The sequence below is a fragment of the Carassius gibelio genome, chromosome A18 (genome assembly GCF_023724105.1).
Source record: "Carassius gibelio isolate Cgi1373 ecotype wild population from Czech Republic chromosome A18, carGib1.2-hapl.c, whole genome shotgun sequence".
Taxonomy (NCBI): Eukaryota; Metazoa; Chordata; class Actinopteri; order Cypriniformes; family Cyprinidae; genus Carassius; species Carassius gibelio.
The window spans coordinates 178,331-201,181 of NC_068388.1; the positions used below are offsets into that span (position 1 = coordinate 178,331).

Below are 22,851 nucleotides of genomic sequence, written 5' to 3' on the forward strand. Positions count from 1 at the left end.
GTGAAAGCTGAATGACTGGCACATGTGAAATCATCTCAGTGTTGCTAACAAACGTTCAGTCGTAGTTTAAGACTCTTTCTTACTTTGACATACACCATATTCAAGCACGATGCTATTCACATGATATTTCAAGACAAACATTTATTCAATTCATGTAATTCAAATCAACTTACAGATGAAGAACAACACAAAGTTAATGTTAATGAGGTAATTTAACACGAGATGTGCTAATAATACAAACAGAAGGGATTTATTTTAGGAACAATTTCCAGTGTTTCTTTAATTCTGTCAGCAGTGCCATTAGTGCTGCAAACACGACTCTTACAAGAAACCTCACCAGCAGCAACTTTGATGCTTTTCAGGGTTTCCAGGTCTTCATAATAAAACTATCCTAAAGGTCAATACCCCAGGTGCTAAAGATGACGTCACTGGGGTCACTTGAGCCTCCAGCAACAGTGTTAGAGAAACCAGAATCCACAGGATTTACCGATAAAAACACTGAGACCCAATCAGAATTTGACTTTAAGCAGCTTGAGCATAAAATGATGATAAAACAGCAGCACGCTTACATGCTCGTAAAGATTCAGGTTAAAGTTAATTTATAAAGTGCATCTAAAAAAAACAATTTTACCAAAGTTCTGTATAATCATGGTAAAATAATGAATTAAATCGAGCTTAAACTATAATAAAACATGCATACACACGAGCCCAGGTCACCTGCTGAATCTAAAACTAAAAGAACTTCAGAGTGAGAGAAAACAGGTTTTTCAGTGTTTTATTAAATATACAGTAAAAAATGTGTACAGATCCATTAATATAGTATCCCCAGCATCAAATACTCTCATGTTTGAGTTGATAGAACTGCCAGATAAATGTATCTATGAGATACACGATTAACCCTTTCACACGATACTCTGACGACAGTACCTCTGTAACATTATAACGTGAGTCTCAGTCAGATCACACACTCTTCTGTGGTTTGCATTGCAATCTGCCCATAATCTACACGAGATTCAAACCATAGATGCATTCATACAGCTCTGTACAACATCTGATAATAGTTTAATGAGCCAGAGGTCTTTCCCAAAACTAACAGACATCACACGTAAAATAGCTTTTATTTTATACAAGGCTACTTCCTGTAATTTAGAATAAATATGTAACAATACAGTGATATTGTACCAGTTATTAACCACTTTATACTTTTATACAGCCATAAAAACTTAAAAAAATACTTTTAAAAGCTCATACTCCCTGTTATAATTGTACAGGATAAAATGTGATTTATTAAAACATCTCTAGATTGCATCATTTGTTCAGAGGCGACACATTCATATAAAACATGCACACTTATGTCCTCCGCACACACACTGTGCTGTGTGTGTGTGTGTGTGTGTGTGTGTCTCACAGCATTAAGCGCATTGAGGGACGCTGTTCTTTAGCGGACGGGTCCTCGGAGGGGTCATGCTGCAGCGTCAGTTTATCAGGAGTGTAGTCGTTCCGCTTCAGATCTGACCACACACACACACACACACAAATTTAATATAATGCAAATATAAACCAAATGAGTTGATGGTGAGCTGTAGATGTGACTCGGGGATGAAGCGGTGTTCAGCGAGCGCTAAACTCACCCGGAAGCTTGAGTTTCCTGCAGCACGAGTTGCAGTGATGTTTGGTGCGGAAGTTTCGAATGGCATCGTCTCCGAGATTCGCAGGCCCAAAGATCATATCATAAGACCTGACACAATTAAACACACAGAAGAAAACTCATGAACTCTATTCTATTATACAGTTTTAATAGACCTCGTTCATACTCTGTTTAACACGATGAAAGCGAGGCTGAGGAGGACAGATTGAGAGACTTTACATGAACATAAATGAACATCTGCATCCAAACTGTTTCTCACCCTTTCTCTCCGCTCTTGATGACTGATGGATCTGTCAGTATCTCACCGACCCCTAGAGAGAGAGAGAGTGAGAGAGTGAGACAGAGTGAGATTTTTTTTTGATTTTCACAATCAATTTATTATAAAATTTTTAATATAACACTTTACACACACTTGAAAAAAAAAAAAAAAAAAAAAAAAAAAAAAAATTATATATATATTACATTAAATCTCTTGCAAAGACAATTTCTTCATTTTCAACTGAAACCAGAGCATAATTACAACACCACTGAGTTTCAAAAACCTTTAACGTACTCATCAATTTATGAAAATTAAAATCAATAAGTATTCTTGATTTTACCATATTTTTAAAAACTAAAACAACATCTTGTCCTGACTTCTCTTCAATCTTATTTCTCCTAGTGATATAAACAGCATATTTTGCTTGTCCCACAATAAAATTGATGACTTGACATTTGAACTTTTGTTTTGAATTGTAAAAAAAACCCAAAATATAATTTTGTTTTGAAAAACTAGTATTAAAATAATCTAAAAAAACACTTAATAAGTCAAAAAGAGGGTTTAGTCGCTTACAATACATGAAGCAATGAAAAATAGTCTCTCGTTCTGAACAAAAAGGACATTTGTCGCTTACAGTGGGGTTTAAAATAGACACAAATGCATTTACAGCAATGGCTCCATGTAAAATCCGCCACTGCAAATCACCAATATTCTTTTTTAATGGTGGTTTGTAAAGTGCTCGCCAGACAGGTTTAGTTTCAGAATTGATTCCTAATTTTTCTCTCCATACTGTATCTGTTTTAGTACTTAAATTTTGCTGATGAGTAACTTTAACAATGCATTTATATAATATTTTCCCTTCTACTGTACAAAAATCAATATAATCATTACTTCCAAAATTGAACAGGGGGCTATTAAAACAAAACTCATCTATTACAGGGAAAATTTCAAGTTCAGGAAAAAGATCTTTACTATCAGGGCTTAAAGTCCCTGCACCAAACTCTTGTAAAAGTATCTTCTCTTCATCAGTTAAAATCATAGTTATTTTTTCTAGAAATTTTTTTACAAACCGTATTGATCGAACTCCTAATAGGTTAGCTACTTTTTCAGCTCTCAGTAAATTATAACCTGATTCATTTATAATGTGTTTTAGTTTAAAAACCTTTTTATTACATAATAAATCTGTTAAACCAGGAAAATCTTCTGCCGAAGTATCAAACCTAGCTCCAAAAACAACTGGTTCTTCCAATAACCAATGAAGAGAAGTTGCTGGTTCCATCCAGCGATGTTTAAAGAAACCCCACACTTTGAACAGATTTTGATAGAAAGAAGGAATTTCATTAAAAGTCAATCTTTTATGGTCCATTAGAAACAATGTTAAATCCACTTCCATATTGCCAACTCTTCTCAAGATACTTAAGGCCAGTGGTCTCCACACCAATGAATAAGGTCCCATCATAAGTTTCTGTATATATTGGAGACGGTAAGTGGCTCTTCTACAAGCGAGATTTACAAGACCTTGACCTCCTTCCTCTTTGGGCAAAAAGAGAATGCTTTGAGGAGTCCAATGATACTTGTCCCAAAAAAAGTTCACCAATTCTCTTTGAATATTAACAAGGAGTCCGTTTGGAGGGTCAACACAAGCAAGTTTATGCCATAGTGAGGATGCCACAAGATTATTAATTATAAGAATACGTCCTCTATAAGATATCTGAGGCAGCAACCATTTCCACTTTTCCAATCGACCTTTTATTTTCTCTATTAAACCTTCCCAATTTTTCCTAATAAAGTTTTCATTTCCTAGATAGACACCAAGGTATTTTAAACCTCCTCTTTTCCAAATCAGTCCTCCAGGTAAAGCAGGAAGATCTCCACTCCAACTTCCCACCATTATAGCTTCACTTTTCCTCCAATTTACTTTGGCAGAGGAAACTAGTTTAAAATCATTTACAATTTTTTCTAGCTTAATAACATCTTCCTTCTCATTTACAAAAACAATAACATCATCAGCATATGCAGAAAGGTGTAAAGAATTATTACAATCAGGAAAACTCAAACCTTTTAAATGAATTCGTAGTTTTTGCAGTAAGGGTTCAATTGCCAGGGAGTACAACATACCAGACATAGGACATCCCTGCCTGACCCCCCTTTCAACTTTAAAAGGAGCACACAAACCACCATTAATTTTAAGAACACTCTCAATGTTACAGTATACAGCCTTTATCATTGATATAAACGTATCGTTAAACCCAAAAGCCTTTAAAGTACTCCATAGAAACAAATGTTCAACTCTGTCGAATGCTTTCTCTTGATCAAGAGAAATCATTCCAGAGTTAATTCCCAGGAGTTTAGAAGCATCAAAAACATCTCTTATTAAAGCAATATTATCAAAAATAGACCTGTTGGGAATACAGTAAGTCTGATCACAGTGTATCAATTTGCTTATAATTTTACTAAGTCTCATAGCTAAAGTTTTGGACAAAATTTTGTACTCTGAACATAAAAGTGAAACAGGGCGCCAATTGCTGATATACTGAAGATCCCCTTTTTTGGGTAACAGTGTAATGACTGCTCTTCTGCAGCTTAGAGGCAATAGTCCTCTTTTCAGACTGTCATTAAAAACTGTCAGCAGATCTTCTCCTATGACGGGCCATAGAGTCTTATAGAACTCAACAGGCAGCCCGTCAATTCCTGGAGATTTACCATTATCCAAGCTCATCATGGCAGTATAAAGCTCTTTCAATGACAACGTCTGTTGTAGATCATTGTTAGACTCTTCATCCACCTTTGGCAGTCCTTCAAGAAAATGATCAGCCTCTGCACCCCATTTCCTCAGTTCAGATTTATAAAGGTCAGAAAAAAAACCTACAGCACAGCAACGTATGTCAGCAGGCTCAGTTAGTTCTTGTCCTGTAGCTGAGCGTAAAGTATGGATCATTTTACTTTGACCTTTTTTAATTTCTAAATTAAAAAAGAATTTTGAGGGAGCATCCATTTGTGCCACAGTTTGAAACCGTGACCGGACTAAAGCTCCCTTTGCTTTAACTCCCAACAGGTCTACCAAAATAGATTTCTTTTCTTTCAGATCATCAATATGTTTTCTGTTGTTTTTTTTTGATGCTAATAAATCTTGTAAAACAGTAATTTCCGTCTCTAAAATCTTCATTGACTGGGCTAGGTCTCGAGTAACATTAAGAGTGTACTTTTGACAAAAATCTCTAATAAGAACTTTTCCACAATCCCACCATTGCGATAAAGATACATAAAAATGTTTTTGCTGCTTAAAAGTTTTCCAAAAAAAACTAAAATTTTCTAAGAATTTTTCATCATTCAGCAATGAAGTATTAAAAATCCAATAAGCACTTTTATACTTAACACATTTAAACAAAACACTACACAGAACTAAGCTGTGGTCAGAAAAACCCACTGGAATAATTTTACAGAACTTAAAAAGATTTCGTTGATGTTGAACACTATATATTCTGTCAAGCCTTGCTAAGGATATATAATTTTCAGTACTATGAGCCCAAGTATACTGTCTAACATCTTGATTCATATTTCTCCAAATATCACATAAATCATGTGTTTCAATTAATTGTATAAGTATTTTCTGAGAAGCAGCATGTGGTTCTATATGATTTCTATCTAACTTAGAATTTGCGGTACAATTAAAATCCCCACCTATAAATAACATATCATCTGGATTTAAGTCTTTTAAGACAGCATCCACCTTATCAAAAAACAAAACTCTTTCTAACCCCTTTGTAGGAGCATATAAATTCAAAAGCACCATGGTAACTTTCTCATATTTTACTTTGATCTTTAACAAACGACCACCAATTATTTCTTCAACTTCACAAGACAAAGGTAAAATGTGTTTTGAAAACAAAACAGCAACACCTCCACTAACAGAGGATTTATGACTTAGGACAATCTGTCCATCCCATTCTCTTTTCCAGTCGTTCTCATTTTTAAAATCACTGTGTGTTTCTTGTAAAAACAAAATATCAATTTGCTTTTGTCTACTAAATTCATATAACATCATTCTTTTATAACCATCTCTGGCACCATTTAAATTTAAAGTTCCAATTTTAAAATTTGTCATATTTATTTTAGAGACAAGAAAAAAAAATAAAAAAGTTGCCAAAAAAACTATTTTTGGCAAAATTTTAGAAGTTGACAGCTTCATCTTTATTACATTTTTTTTTCAGTTTGTTCACCAATTTTCTAAGACGATAAATCTCCACATCTTGAAAAGCTCCCTCTTTTATTAGATACCTTACATCATTAATAAATTGCTTACTATCAGGGAAGAAATCTTCTACTTGCACTCCTTTTACTCCTTTTGTTTCTTGCAGAAATTTGCTAATATCATTAGCACTATACAAGCAGATCAAGGTTTCATTTTGGGAACTTAGAGACAGATTTGAACATTGAGATATATTGGAATCAGAGGAATCTCCATCACTATCTGATGCCACACTCTCTTCACCACCCTCATCTTTCTTTACTTGTTTAAGTAACTTTTCTTTTCCACCACTTTTTTTCTTTCTTTTAACTGGGATCTTGAAAACAGATTTTGCTTCATTCTCAAAAACTACAGCATTTTCTTGCATATCCATTTCAACAACATCTGTTATGCAAACGTTCTCAGAAGGTTCAGCCTGCTCATAAGGCCTAGCGAATTCATCATTTTTACTAGACATGGTAACAATCTCAGACTCAGTTTTATCAGATCTTAACTCAGCAGCCACAACTGCAACCGGCCCAAGCTCACCGGCTTCGACCACTGACACACCAGCAATGTCAGTGTCATTCACGATCTCAGCCAGCGGAACAACAGACACCCCCATTTCAGTGCTTGTGTTCACAGCTGCATTTTCCTTTTTATTCGGACAATCACGAACAAGATGTCCAATCTTACTGCAATTAAAACATTTAATCGTAGTATCAGATGTTGCAAACACTGTATAATCGAAACCATCAATTTTGAACTTGAACACCAGATCAATCTCATCAATTCCGTTTTTCAACACCATGAAAACTTGTCTTCTAAACGAGACTAAATGTTTCACCAAAGGTGATTTGCACCCAAGAGGAATTTTCTTTATTGATGAAACCAGTTTTCCATACCGAGATAACTCTTGCACCAGTATATCGTCATTAATAAACGGAGGCACGTTGGACAGAATGACCTTTTTGGACGGGCTACTCAACGGTAAAACACTCACGAGTGAACCGTTCAACACAACGCCACTTTGGACAACTTCATTTGCCTTCTCAATTGATTTAAAAAAGATAACAATTGCACTATTCATTCGCGATGCAGAGACAATATAATCATGTCCCACAATCTCTCCCACGGCTAAACATACCTGCTCCACGTTAATCTTAGACTCCACCTTCACTCCATGTCGGCGGGTTAAATCTTTAAAACTCATCGTGTTTTGGTTCGTCATGCCTCCCAGCGCAACGCTGGTTGCAGACGGAAAAAAAGCTTTTAACTCTAACCGATCCAAACACAACAAAACATACAAACAAACACACAGCTCCAAATACAAAAGCACGATGCAGTCACCCTTACCACGCTCAGTTCATGTACTCCGACAGAGAGGAAAAAAAAAAAAAAAACAACCAAACCGAAAGAAAAGAAAAGAAAAGAAAAGAGAAAGAAAAACAAACGTTTTTGCCACAGCGGGCAAAAAACCAGCTTACATTCACCACGCGCTCTCCAGTCTCGCTCAACAGACGCCCACGCATGCGCACGAAAGAGAGACAGAGTGAGAGAGAGAGTGAGAGAGAGAGAGTGAGAGAGAGAGTGAGAGTGAGTGAGAGTGAGTGAGAGAGGGTAAGAGTGAGACAGAGTGTGAGAGAGTGAGACAGAGAGAGAGTGAGAACAGCAGAACACTCCTGAGCTCCAGTCACTCAGTGAATATGAAAAATTAAAAATATTACTGGGTGAAGGACCTGCTTCCTCTGTGGTAGCACATTATATTTACAAATGCCACAAACTAAGAGGTAAAGAGTGAACACATCTACATTAGAAGTACCATCAATGTTTATAGAAATGTATATGGATTTATTTTGCATGTATTTTATTCTATTTTATTTTATTTTTTCTTATGGATATATATGAATTTTTGTTTTGTTTGTTTCTAGTCTGCTATGTACAATGCTTTGGCAATATGTACCTTTGTATGTCATGCCAATAAAGCAATATGAATTGAAAAAAAAAATTGAATTGAGTGAGAGTGAGTGAGAGAGAGAGAGAGAGAGAGAGAGACAGAATGTGAGAGTGAGACAAAGTGTGAGAGAGAGAGAGTGACAGTGAGAGCGTGAGTGAGACAGAGTGTGAGAGGGAGAGAGTGAGAGAGTGTGAGAGAGTGAGAGACAGAGTGTGAGAGAGTGAGACAGAGTGTGAGAGAGAGAGAGACACATCTGTATATCTATATATCTGAATAACTTGTTCACTGTTTATTGCTTTGGCAACATTGTGTTGTTTCACAGTCATGCCAATAAAGCTCATTTGAATTGAATTGAATTGACAGCGAGAGACAGACTGACAGAGAGAGAGAGAGAGAGAGAGAGAGAGAGAGGGGCCATCACTTCCACTCTCTGAAACAAACACAAGTTTACACACACACACACACACACACACACACACACACACACACACCTGTGATGGTAAAGCGTTTCTACACAGTATCCAGGCTTCATCTACACAGCCTGGTGCTGTTCTAATTCTGTATGGCCTTCATTCTTTTCAGATCATAAATAGAGAAACATTAAGAGACGCCCTGCTCTCACTCGTGTGTGTAGGCAGTGCATAGAGACGGTTTCTAAAGCTCTGATTACTGGAGTGTAGATGAAGAGATCTGAGCGAGACACAAACCCTGCAGGTCCAGCACCAGCAGCTCTCCTCGAGTGTACTCATACGTCCAGTGGCTGAAGGCCAGCATGGTTTCCTCCAGAAGGTTGGTCGGCACGATTTCATCCCCGTTGTTATTATTAAACTTGCGGAAGTCTCCAGTGATGCACTCCTCGATGGCAAACCACTGACCGGCAGAGTGACAGTAGAGCAGGAAGACCTCCAGAAACCTGCAGAACACACACTCTCAGAAACACCCTCAGGCGTGTGTGTGTGTGTGTGTGTGAGTGTCAGTGTGCGTGTGGGGGTGTCAGTGTGTGTGTGTGTGTGTGTGTGTCAGTACCTGGGTGAGTACGGGATGGTTTTGGGTCTGATCTGATTGAAGGCAAACGTGAGTTTCTGAGCTGCTCTCTGCTGCTGAATTTCCTGTTCACAAGCACACGATTAGTCGCACACAGAAGGACCGCCTACTCACCTGTCAATCAACCACTGCACTAACTCAACAGTTTAAGACGTGAGTTCAGACATTCATTTAAAGCACTTCAGCACGCAATAATGTACATTTATATCACATTACACTACCATAAAAAACATACTGCAAATGTAAAAATTCATAATGTAGCGTAGTTCTAAATATAACGCTATAATCCACACATCTTGGCAGCTGTTAAAGAAAAAGTTTGAGAGAGACTTCCACATGTAAAGCTCATTTCTGTTTTCTGTAGCAGAAATGTGGGTTAACGAGATGCGTGTAGTTCTGCACTCCTGTGAGTCTGTGTTTGGGTCAGTGAGGAGGATCCTCGTACCCTGAGACAGAGGTGCAGGACGGTGTCCTCTCTGTAGATGCTCTGCCAGGTGTTGACCACCTCGGGCAGGAAGGACTTGACGATGTACAGGTGTCCAGGCTTGAGGATGTCGTACTCGGACCAGGTGCAGAGCACCTTCAGCGCCCGGCGCAGACCTCCACCCATCTCCTCCTTACTGAGGAACTCGATCTTAGCACAGAGACCACGCTGAGCCCAGGACGACATGCTGTTATTGATGCTGTTGGGAGAGCTCTCCTCCAGACGGTACACGGTCACCGGTTCACCTGCACCACACACAAACACCTGAACGTCAAGCTGGAACACACGAGCGGCGTCACGATCACACGCTACACCGCAGGACTGGGCGACGCGAACACCACACACATCACACGTCTGCAGCACGAGGAACAGCAAACATCAGTGACATCAGTGTAAGAGCAGATTCAAAGCTCAAAACTAAAGACTCGAAGCAAACCGAGCTGAGCTGAGCTCAATACTGACACTACTGTCTTTTTAGAGCAGCTGAGTTTAGATTTGTGTCATGTGATGAAGATCTGACCGTCTTCATTCGCTCGCCACAGGCCTCAAATATCTTAAATCAGAGAAACTGCAAAAACATGCATCTCTTCCGCAGTATTTCTGTCTTGTTTTCCAGAACAAATATCTAAACATCCTTAGATCAACACATGAAGTCTTGTTTTCTGAGAAACTGAACCTAATGATCTGAGTTTATGATTAAATCAAGAACAGATATTTGTTCTGTTTTAATCATCAACACACTTCATCAGTTTCACAGAAAACAATTATTTTGTAATTTTGCTTCTCTAGTAAATGTGTCTTGATGTAAGAATCTTTAGACATTTGTCTGTAATGTATTTCTCATCACTCCATGTGTGTGTCTTCACACCGCCCAGAACTACATGAAACGAACAGCAAAGCATGATGGGACAGAGACAGAGAGACCGGGGTCTTACCTCGAGGGGGCACTGGGGTGAATGGAATACTCTGGGACAACCGCATCAGGTTATTACGCTCCACCGCTAACACACACACACACACACACACAGGGCTGATGTCAGTATACGTCACAGGAGCAGCTACACACACACACACACTCAGGACAGTCTGTGTTCGAGCGAGGAAATCAGGAAACCGTCAGCTTTCATTGGATGAATGACAGAGACACTGACCTGAATACTGATAACTGTCCATGGGCTTGAACGGAGAACTGATCGCTGCTCCACACACACACACACACACACACACACACACACACACACACAGAGCAAAGAATGAGCAGAACAACACAAAATACCACGGTATTACCATGCTCCTGATGCTATAAGACTTACAGTCCTTCCACACGGAGAGGTGTGTGTGACGAGCACCGTACAGCCCCGCTGCAGCTGAAACACACACACACACACACACGCACACACACACACACACACGCACACACACACACAGGTCAGTTCAGCTGTCGTGATGTTTGTGGATCAGGTGATCATCAGATGTGATAAAACACTCACTGTTTGAGATGTCTTCTCCTGGACTCCTGAACACCAGAGAAACAAACAACAATCACTCAAAAATACATCTCTCTCTCTCTCTCACACACACACTCACACACACACACACACACACGTCTGTGTGTCCACATCAGTATGCTTCATCAGGTTCACAATATTTACTGGTCTGTCTCCTAACCCCAAACTCTCACAGAAACCTGTTCATAACACTCGACATACATTTATGCATCAGTTACTCACGGTTTACTGGACTGAGATGATTTCCCCTGAGGATGAAAGACAGACAGAGTTACGGTGTGTGTGTGTGTGTGTGTGTGTGTGGTTTCTCTTAAACACTCATGTGTTGTTGTGTGTTTGACTGACCAGCAGCGGATCCTCATAACACGAGACGTCCTCCAGCGACACGCGTGTGCTCTCCTGCTTCCCGAGCGCTGCACACACAGATAAAGAGACGAGACGCTGCTTTAACATGCCTAAACCGAGAGAGAGGTGTGTGTGTGTGTGTGTGTGTGTGTGTGTGTGGCGTTCGTCCTCATGATGCGTCTCACACTCACCGGACTCTGGCTGCAGGACTGAAGGGTTTCTGTCGAGCTCGGTGAAGCCGGCGTACGAGTTCACCATCCGCACGTGACCCTGCGCCGCGGCCGCCTTTAGACACGCAACACACACGTCAGGATCGAGCCGCGCTGGAGACACTCACCGCGTCTTTAACACACACTCACCGCGTCTTTAACACACACTCACCGCGACGTCTTTAACACACACTCACCGCGACGTCTTTAACACACACTCACCGCGACGTCTTTAACACACACTCACCGCGTCTCGAGTCTTTCTGGAGGGACTCGGCTGACGGCTGACAGCACCCTCTTTAGGAAACGACCTCTGACCCTCAGGATCATCCTTGTGACCTTTGGAGGAACACGAGAGAATGAGTTCAGAGACGGAGCGCACTTGTTTAGGAACAGTTGATTAGCGTCACCGTGTTAAATGATCAGTTTAATAACCCTGACCCTAACCAGCACCAGCCCGGGTTAGACACGACAAGACAACACTTCGTTCACTCCCGAGGGACATTTAGTTTGAGATGAAACCACCGCCAGAGGTCAGAGGTCACCCGTCTCTAACACACACAGGGGCATGCAGACGGGGTGAGGGTCAAGGGTCACCGTTAGGGTTCCCTGATTCCCAGCGGTGGACCGAAGCCAAACCTCCGTGTCTCTCTCGGAGTCTGTTCAGCGCTCTTCTGCAGCGGCCGTCTCTCTCGAAGCGCTGCGGGCCCCGGGGCCGGTGCTCAGGGGTCAGAGGGAGGCCCGGGAGGGGCGTGTTTCTGTCGGGTGGGTCGGGGGTGGGTCTAGCGTCTTCATCATCAGCGAAGGCGTGATTGACGTATCCCTCGCACTCAGGCTCACTCACGAACACCCCTGGGGCTCCTCCATCACTCCTCTCATAAACACCCTCCTCGTCCTCCTCATACTCACCCACGAAGGCCCCGAACTCCACTGTGACGTGCGCCGGCTCCGTGTGTGTCTGCGGCGGGGTGCTGACGGGGCTGCTGGGACACGTGTCCTGCTGCACGGAGCGTCCGCGGCGCCGCAGCTGTGGTGAGGTGACCTCAGAGGATCCAGACGAGGCTGTGAGCGCAGGCCGTCTCTGGAGGCTGGGAGGAAGCTCCGCCCCCTGCCGCTCCTCGGCTCCGCCCCCGAACAGAGACTCTGCTATGCTGGTGGTGGGAGGCAGGAATCCCACGCTGCACCGCAGCAGAGCGCTGGACTTCGAGTGCCCCATCAGGTCGGGTCCCAGGTTCTTGGAGACGCTGAGCTCGCGTGTGATCTGGTTGTGCACTTTGCTAGCCTCGGACGCTCGCTGCGCGGTCAGTGCCTTCAGTGTGTCCACCGTGAGCGCAGACAGGTCCTGCAGGTGTCCGATCTGAGAATCCAGCGTGTGCAGAGAGCGCTTGATGAAGTTCACCTTGTTTCCCACCTCCTTCAGCTGCACACACATCGTTTCCACCCTAAAAAACAAACAGGTGTAAACAATCATTTCTCTTTTATATAGTACATTCATACTGTTTCAAGGCCGCTTTACAGAAAATAATCAGTTCCAGAGGCTTTAGTTCACATTTATGCATTTGCCAGACACTTTCATCCAAGGTACACATCAGGCCTTGCTTTCCCTGGGAATCGAACCTGTGACCTTGGTGTTGCTAGCACCATGTGCTACTGTTAAATTTACATTAGTGCATTTGGCAGATGCTTTTATCCAAAGCCAGTTGCACTGTATTCAAGGATTTTCAGCTAATGCGCTCCCTGGGAATCAAACCCATGATCTACTGTTTGGGCTTCTGAAATGTGTGGAGAATCAAGCGATCATCGATCAGATGTCGGGAGACAATGTAGTTTCAGGAACAACAGTAGTTGTTCACTTTAAATGGTATAAATGTGTCTGATTGGCTGTGAGTGTTCACTTTGACCACATGAGGTCATGATGATGAAATCCTGTATTGAATGCTGCTACAGGTGAACACACACTAAAGAGGGACCCTGATGCATGTGGTTCATCGTCGTACCTGTCGGACGTGAGTCTGATTCTCTCTTCACTCCCAGAGTGAAACTGATCGTCTTTCTCGTGGAAGTATGTCTCCACGCACTGCTCCTCGAAGTCGTGCAGCTTCTTCTGGTCCTCCTCGGTCAGGAAGAGCTCTGAAAGACAGCAGGACGGTCAGATCCCTGTCAGACGCAGCAGAAGCGACGGGGTGAGAGAGAGAGAGGTACAGTACTTGGGCCGTAGGTGCTGCTGTCCTTCTTCCTCTTCCTGCAGATGGAGGACAGCACAGACGCGACGTGGCTGAGCAGAATCAGCGGCGGAGGAAGGACGGGCTTGTCGTGGTACTCCATGACGAAGTGATAGCGCTGGTATTTCCACACCAGGTTGGATATGGACTTCACCTGCATGTAGACGTTACTGCGGAGAAACGGCACGCTCAGTTACGGTGAAGAGGGTCACAGACACACAGCGTGCGGCGGCGCAGCACTCACTTGAAGAAGGCGATGAGCAGGTTGACCATCAGGATGTACTGGACGAACAGATAGACGGCCTGCAGCAGCTGCGTCAGCCACACACCGGGCCCGCACAGATCCTTCACGTTCGGGTCGCTCGAGTTAGCACACACTGACAACATCACCACATCCTCATTACTACACAGAAAGAGCTAATCTCTCACACTGCTGCATGTTATATGTGATGCCGAATCCTGATTTCAAGGTCAGAGATAGAGGAAAATGCAAACGTGAGCCTGATGTTTTCTGATTCTGTGCAGGATAGTGCTTTGCTATGAACCTGTTCCTTTCTGAATAATGCAGATGTTTACCGTCGATCTCGTAGGCGTAGACTTCACCGTACATCATCCAGTAGGGCTGGAACACCACATCTCTGGCTAAGGTCCACGAGGGATCCTCGTTTGGGTACAGAATGGCTTTCCGGGGAACTCCAAAACTCAGCAGCACCACGGCCATGATGACCACGATGTAGAACATGTTGGCCACCTGCGGAGGAAGAGATCGGTCAGTGCTGGAGCACACGAGCGGCTCAAACACAAGCACAGCTCCGAGCGCTCGCTCACCATCTTCCCGATCATCATGACGTAGGGTCCGGCCTGCTGATTGACCGCCAGGATGTCCAGCAGCCGCACGTACCAGAAGATGATGTTCAGACAGTACACTAACCGGCCCGTGATGAACACGATCCCCGAGCCGAAGCGCAGACCGAAGCCCACGAAGAACATCAGGATGGCCAGGAAATCAGAAACGTTGAAGTAGTCGCAGAACCAGACTTTAATCTTCTGACTGATTTTACCTCCTTCAGACATGAACATCTAGAGAGGAAACACACATGTACTGATCACATGTCACATGTATACACAACACAAACACACGTGTGTGACCTCAAACCCTCGCTTCAGTCACATGACCAGAGGAGGCAGGGTTAGACGCTCAGCAGGAGTGTTACGAATAATGAATAAAGTTTCTAACATAGCTCATTAAAATATCTGAACACACACACCTCTCGAATCTTCTCCACCCCCAACGTGAAGATGCAAAGAATGACGACCCATTCCTGAGGAGACGGAAACGACTCCATCTTCACCAACACCACGTACGAATAAAGCATCAGGAAGCCGATGTAGAAGAGCTAGAACACACAGAACACACCATTAGACACGTGACATCTCTCTAAAACCTTCATAAGGAGCTCAGATATCCTTATGATCTCACACACACACCTGCGATAGAGCTATTAGACACTCGTACTAAACCAGTGACCAATCGCCATCACAATCACCATCATAAACACAATAACCATCACAATCACAAACACCATCACAACACAATCACAACACAAACACCATCACAACACAATCACAACACAAACACCATCACAACACAATCACAACACAAACACCATCACAGCACAATGACCATCACAATGACCATCACAATCACAATCACCAACACAAAACCCCAAAACAATCACAACACAAACACCACCACAATGACCATCACAATCACCAACACAAAAACAATCACCATCACCATCACAACACAATGACCATCACAACACAATCACAACACAAACACCATCACAACACAATCACAACACAAACACCATCACAATGACCATCACAACACAAACACCATCACAACACAATCACAACACAAACACCATCACAGCACAATGACCATCACAATCACCATCACAACACAAACACCATCACAATCACCATCACAAACACCAACACCAACAAAAACACCAAAACAATCACAACACAAACACAATCACAACACAAACACCATCACCATCACCATCACAAACACCATCACAACACAATCACAACACAAACACCACCACAATGACCATCACAATCACCAACACAAACACCATCACAACACAAACACCATCACAACACAATGGCCATCACAATCACCATCACAAACACCATCACAACACAATCACAACACAAATACCATCACAACACAAAAACCATCACAATCACAATCACCAACACAAAAACCCAAAACAATCACAACACAAACACCATCACAATGACCATCACAATCACCAACACAATCACAACACAAACACCATCACAATGACCATCACAACACAAACACCATCACAACACAATCACAACACAAACACTATCACAACACAATCACAACACAAACACCATCACAGCACAACGACCATCACATTCACCATCACAACACAAACACCATCACAATGACCATCACAATCACCAAAACAATAAAAATCACCATCACCATCACAGCACAATGACCATCACAATCACCATCACAACACAAACACCATCACAATGACCATCACAACACAAACACCATCACAATCACCATCACCATCACAAACACCAACACCAACAAAAACACCAAAACAATCACAACACAAACACAATCACAACACAAACACCATCACAATGACCATCACAAACACCATCACCATCACAAACACCATCACAACACAATCACAACACAAACACCACAATGACCATCACAATCACCAACACAAAAACAATCACCATCACCATCACAACACAATCAGAACACAAACACCATCACAACACAATCACAACACAAACACCACCACAATGACCATCACAATCACCATCACCATCACAAACACCAAAACAATCACAACACAAACACAATCACAACACAAACACCATCACAATGACCATCACAAACACCATCACCATCACAAACACCATCACAACACAATCACAACACAAACACCACCACAATGACCATCACAATCACCAACACAAAAACAATCACCATCACCATCACAACACAATCACAACACAAACACCATCACAATGACCATCACAACACAATCACAACACAAACACCACCACAATGACCATCACAATCACCAACACAAAAACAATCACAATGACCATCACAACACAATCACAACACAGACACCATCACAATGACCATCACAACACAATCACAACACAAACACCACCACAATGACCATCACAACACAATCACAACACAAACACCACCACAATGACAATCACAATCACCAACACAAAAACAATCACCATCACCATCACAACACAATCACAACTCAAACACCATCACAATGACCATCACAAACACAATGACCATCACAAACACCATCACCATCACAAACACCAACACAATCACCATCACCAACACAATCACTCCATCACACAGGATTTAAATCAGTGCTAAAATCAGTTAATTTTTAGTTTGATTTCATACAAATTAATAAAAAACAGGTGGAAATAAAATTAATTTATAAAATTATAACTTTTATTAATAATGAAAAACAAAAATAAATTTTTTTTGCAAATGAAGTGATTTTAATGTTTTTTTTTATTTTATTTGTAATTTAATCAATTTAATGAATTCTTGTTACTCTGAGTAGCAGGAACGAGTAACGAGTGGAACAACAGCCCAGAACACTTGGTGCTGAAATCTCACACTTACACACACAGACACACACACACACACGCAGCGTGAGAAGTTAGCCGCTCGTACCGTGTTGAACCAGAACTTGACGATGGGTGCGTGGTAGAAGGCGTAGAACCTGCGTGTGATGGGTAACCGGCGGGAGCGCACGTGCACCTCCGTCTCACTCTTCACATCGGCGTTCTCATTGGGACGGACTTCCTTAAACACATCCTGACACAAACACACACTCTGTCACTCTGTGCAGGAACACCCAGAACACTTCAGGGGTGTTTAACGTGTGATCCGCACCATGGGGATGTCGTCAGGCTTCTGCAGGCTGTGCTCGCTGTCTTCCATGCTCTGATGAGCGTCCTGCGACTGAGGGATGTGGGACATCTCCGCTTTAGTCTTGTACTCCAGCAGGAGGATGGCAGGAGGAACCAGGATGCTCAGGATCACCTGCACACACACACACACACACACACACACACAGCATCAGTCAGTCGACGGGTGGATGGATGGATGGATGCAGGAGTGCATGCGGCGGCTGTACCTTGTACCAGGAGTTCTTGCGCATGTTCAGGCGGCCCATCCACATGTCGGAGAGCAGCATCTGTGTGCAGGTGTGAGCCACGAACAGACGGAGACGTGACGACACGGCCAGCTTCAGACAGGTGGAGTTACTCCAGTTCTTCAGCTCGTAGGTCAGCAGCTTCATGGCCATGGTCTCGTCCTGTCTGAACGACTGCTCCAGCAGATCCACGGCCAGCGTGCCGAACTCACTGACCACACACACACACACACGTTTTGAAACTTTTAGTTTCAGTTAACTATAATAACCCTGTCTGGAGCTCAAAGAGTAGATTATGGCAAAAGCGTTGTTAAAGTGATGGTTCAGATCCCAGGGAAAGTCCCTTTGGATAAAAGCATCTGCCTGATGTTTTTGGTTTGAGTCTGACTGATGAAGACTCACCTGGAATACTCCTTCAGCTCCTCGGACGTGTCGTCCACCACGTCGCTCTTCTTGGCCTCGTATCCCATGGAGCGCAGCAGTTTGCAGGCCACCAGAGCTTTGGCCATGGACTCCTCTCCGTGCTGCCAGAAGAACAGAGACATCTTCTGCCGCTTCATCAGCACGGCCCACACCAGCAGCTCGTTGAAGGGGTACGGGAACCGGCGCGTCTCCGGGTCATCGATGTCCACCACCTCCTCCTTACTCTTCTTCTTCTGCTGCTGCTCTGAGACCGAGTCCAGCTGAGGAGGAAGAGCACAGGTCACACACACGCTGAGACACACACACACACACACTCACACTCGTCTTACCCTGGGCTTGTAGGGCTGCGCCGTGTTGATGAAGTGATTGTGTCGTGTTTTCTCTTTTTTATCTGCCTGAATGCTGAAAGACTCATGGGTGCTGCCCGCCGTGTGTCGACTTGACCGCTGACAGACAGACAGACACACACACACACACACACGCACACAGGCAGAAGAAGCATTAGATATTTCATTCTGACATAACTATTAATTAAACAATAATAATAAATGTTAAATGCAGAAATCATTCAAATAAATTCAAAAACACTGAAAAGACTAATAAAAATAATAAAGAAAGTTATGTGTCCATCAACTGGCACCAGATAACTGTGAACATGCGAATGTGTTGTTAAATGTCTGAAATATTAACATCAAGTCTTCTATAAATCTTCGAGCACATATTGTAGCTGGTACAGTGTGTTAGCGCTGGTTTACCCGGCTGTTCCCGTGCAGGTTGTTGTAGATGATGCGGAAGCGTTTGCGTGTGTAGTTGCACCGGTACGTTCCTCCCATCAGAAACTCGATCACCAGACCCACGTCGATCAGCGTGATCCTATAGTTGGGCGGGAGGTTACCCTGACAGGAGAACACAAGGAAATAAACTCAGACGCCTGCAGTCGGTCAGACACACACACACGTACATCAGCTGAAGAGCGTTACCTGTTTGACGTCCCTCACCAGGTGATAGAGCGTCGGATTGGTCTGAGTCTGTTTCTGTGAGAATAGAAATGTTCAGATTTACTATCAGATCAGTTTATAAGAGAGCAGAACATCTGTGTGTGTGTGTGTGTGTACCGTGTTGTAGAGCTCCTCCAGACGTGTGTGTGTGTGTACCGTGTTGTAGAGCTCCTCCAGGCATGTGTGTGTGTGTGTGTGTGTACCGTGTTGTAGAGCTCCTCCAGGCGTGTGTGTGTGTGTGTGTGTGTGTACCGTGTTGTAGAGCTCCTCCAGACGTGTGTGTGTGTGATTGTGTGTGTGTGTGTGTACCGTGTTGTAGAGCTCCTCCAGGCGTGTGTGTGTGTGTGTACCGTGTTGTAGAGCTCCTCCAGACGTGTGTGTGTGTGTGTGTACCGTGTTGTAGAGCTCCTCCAGGCGTGTGATTGTGAGGAAGCGGTGCATACTGACGCCATTCTCGATCAGGAGCTTCACAAACTCCACGCGGTCCATCACCAACGCATCCAACATCGCCTGCTCGAGGGAGCCCACCTACACACACACACACACACACACACACACACACACACAAACACTAAGTGTTAAAGTCAGAGCCCAGAACTTTCATTCACATTGAACTGAAGCTTCAAACGTAAGAAAAGGAAATCTCCTGAAGAATGTCTCTTTCTTCTGGTCCATGCAGTGTCCAATGCTGTCTGGTTCATCCACGTTTGGAGCATGAGGAGAGAACATGACTTCTGGGGGAACTACACTCAACACAACTCTTTTGCTTCACTTTTGTTGGTTGTCTTTAGCTTGATTTCTGGAACCAGCCAAATTCTATAAACTATGTGGTTACACTATTTTAAAGTGATATTGTTAGCATTATTACACAAATAAGTACTGAGTAATATTAATTAAATACATGTGCTTAATATTGGGTTACTTTTAATTATGCATAATTCACTGTCATTACTAAAGTAAGCACTAGTTATATTATTCTAATACCGTGCAATGATGATATTTATAAAGTTACTTTACAGTTTACAGAATACAACTCTTCTAATTTGATACGTCAAAGTAACACTGTACTTGTTACAGTATCAGAATGTGTTCAGAGGTCACTGTGTGTGTGTGTGTGTGTGTGTGTGTGTGTGTGTGTGTGTGTGTGTGTGTGTGTTCACTACAAACACAACTGTTTCTCTCCGTGTTTATGGGCACACAAACACACACAGGTACGAACCAGCAGCTGTCGTCCGTAAACAAACACGTGATCTTTAGCGATGTCCACCCGATCCCACGCCAGCGTCAGGACCAGCTGATCGAAGGCCGACGCGTTTGTGCCTGTGAACACACACACACACACACACACACACACACAGTGATAAAGTGTTTCTCCTCAAACTAAAGTAAATGTTTGAACAACAGAATGTGATTAACCTGCTGAAACACCAAACCATCTTTCTGTCTGTGGTTTTACTCGGCAGTATTCAGTTATGTGATATCACAATAATGAACGATAAGTAACAAATACCTACTTATTTAGACTTACTAGACCATTTATTTTTTATGTTTTCCAACATAATAAATATAAACATTTTATAAAATTCAGCTTAGAAAAAAGAAAATGATAAATTATATATGTACAAAATAGAAAGAAAGAAAGATTATTTAAATGTAAATGACATTGAACTTTTTTTTTCTGGGTCCGTCTTAAAAAACTAAACAAAAATCATATGTTTGTGTGTGATGGAAGTTCAGGAGATGATGGTCTGATTTGGTTCATTTGCAGCAGAAACACCTGCATCGGTCAAACCCATACACACACACACACACACACACACGCTCACACACACACACACACGATGAGGGGTCGTTCCTCTCTGACCTTTCAGCAGAGCCTTCAGGATGGCCACATCGATGTCCTGATGGTCCTCTGAGCCCACAGGAAACACTGTGATCTGAAACACACACACACACACACACACACACACACACGAGGGTCAAACACCAACAGGACCTGCAACCTGTGTGTCACTTCCACAATAACAACAGCTTATTGACTAAATACTGACTGTGTATGTGTGTGTGTCTGTGTGTGACAATGTGTGTGTGTGAGTGTGTGCATGTGTGTGTGAGAGAGTGTGTGTTTGTTCACCAGCTCTTTGTTCTTCATGCACTCCATCAGCGTCTGGAAGAGATGCAGCGCGTCACTGTGGCTAAAGTTGAAGGTTTTCTTGATTGTCGTGATTATGTCGGCCTCGACGCCGTCAGGCAGCGCTCTACACACACACACACACACACACACACACACACACACAGAATTCATCTCGACTCAAGGTCTGATACAACACTGAACATCTGACTGCACACATAATCAGATACGAAACATCACAGAGCTCAGAGATTTACGCATAAGTCATTGTGTGTGTGTGTGTGTGTGTGTTACCCGTCCTGCTCCGTCTGCTTGTGTACGTATGCCAGTATATCAGCGGCGCGTCCGGTTCCCTCACACACCACCACCGGCACCGGAGGACTCTCCTGAAGATACTCCAGCACCGTCAGGATCACGTTTGGACCGCCTTCGAAGATCAGAGCCACGACCGGGACGCCCTGACCAATGCCTACACACACACACACACACATAAATACATTTATACATCTATATATATGTGTGTGTGTGTGTGTGTGTGTATAAAAATTACATTTCGTCACTTTTTGATCTCTGCCTCACACTTGCATTGATGTTTTTTCTGAGTTTCTCACATCATTTTAATTCTAACATGTGAAAGAGTCTGAATGAAGAGCGAAGAACTGCTGCATCATAACAGATGCTTATAACCAACTGTTTGGGACTTAGATGTGTGTGTGTGTGTGTGTGTGTGAGTGTGTGTGTGTGTGTGTGTGTGTGTGTGTGTGTGTGTCTCACGGGCGTGGATTCTCTGCTGGTTAATGTGTTTCTCCAGTTCTCTCCTGAGTTTGACTTCAGCTCCATATTTCCCGACTGTCCCATCATCCACCAGGACGAAATGAGAGTGGAAGTTATTCAGCACGTTGAGTTTACTGAGAGGATTCAGCAGGGTTTGGTATGGCGCTACAACCTGAACACACACACACACACACACACACAACAATGATTTCATACAGAAGCTCCTGATTTTTTTGTGATTTGAAACACTAATTTACAGAACTTTGTACATACTGTACCAGCATTACTGCTGTAACGTTTCCATCTAGCGTTCAGAGGTTTACGGTCATTAAGACTGTTTAATGTGT

The 22,851-nt window shown here is 42.9% G+C and overlaps 1 protein-coding gene across 1 annotated transcript in view; it reads right to left on the bottom strand.

Annotated features, from left to right (window-relative positions):
* Positions 1-759: 759 nt before the first annotated feature.
* Positions 760-22,851, bottom strand: part of LOC127934128 (transient receptor potential cation channel subfamily M member 7-like) — a 33,741-nt gene continuing 11,649 nt past the window's right edge. The window contains exons 7-40 of the mRNA XM_052531292.1: positions 22,505-22,676; positions 22,025-22,199; positions 21,734-21,857; positions 21,464-21,536; positions 20,819-20,919; positions 19,993-20,127; positions 19,582-19,635; positions 19,357-19,497; positions 18,931-19,047; positions 18,581-18,861; positions 18,161-18,389; positions 17,917-18,066; positions 17,695-17,838; positions 15,173-15,301; positions 14,733-14,984; positions 14,481-14,655; positions 14,149-14,281; positions 13,890-14,074; positions 13,680-13,812; positions 12,592-13,124; positions 11,930-12,021; positions 11,665-11,758; positions 11,474-11,541; positions 11,351-11,376; positions 11,111-11,136; positions 10,934-10,987; positions 10,772-10,816; positions 10,556-10,621; positions 9,582-9,865; positions 9,119-9,201; positions 8,800-9,005; positions 1,908-1,959; positions 1,632-1,738; positions 760-1,511 (exon numbers count right to left, since the gene is read on the bottom strand). Coding sequence (XP_052387252.1) covers positions 1,405-1,511; positions 1,632-1,738; positions 1,908-1,959; positions 8,800-9,005; positions 9,119-9,201; positions 9,582-9,865; positions 10,556-10,621; positions 10,772-10,816; positions 10,934-10,987; positions 11,111-11,136; positions 11,351-11,376; positions 11,474-11,541; positions 11,665-11,758; positions 11,930-12,021; positions 12,592-13,124; positions 13,680-13,812; positions 13,890-14,074; positions 14,149-14,281; positions 14,481-14,655; positions 14,733-14,984; positions 15,173-15,301; positions 17,695-17,838; positions 17,917-18,066; positions 18,161-18,389; positions 18,581-18,861; positions 18,931-19,047; positions 19,357-19,497; positions 19,582-19,635; positions 19,993-20,127; positions 20,819-20,919; positions 21,464-21,536; positions 21,734-21,857; positions 22,025-22,199; positions 22,505-22,676 — 4,746 coding nt within the window. The 3' untranslated portion in view covers positions 760-1,404. The remainder of the gene's footprint in view (positions 1,512-1,631; positions 1,739-1,907; positions 1,960-8,799; positions 9,006-9,118; positions 9,202-9,581; positions 9,866-10,555; positions 10,622-10,771; positions 10,817-10,933; positions 10,988-11,110; positions 11,137-11,350; positions 11,377-11,473; positions 11,542-11,664; positions 11,759-11,929; positions 12,022-12,591; positions 13,125-13,679; positions 13,813-13,889; positions 14,075-14,148; positions 14,282-14,480; positions 14,656-14,732; positions 14,985-15,172; positions 15,302-17,694; positions 17,839-17,916; positions 18,067-18,160; positions 18,390-18,580; positions 18,862-18,930; positions 19,048-19,356; positions 19,498-19,581; positions 19,636-19,992; positions 20,128-20,818; positions 20,920-21,463; positions 21,537-21,733; positions 21,858-22,024; positions 22,200-22,504; positions 22,677-22,851) is intronic.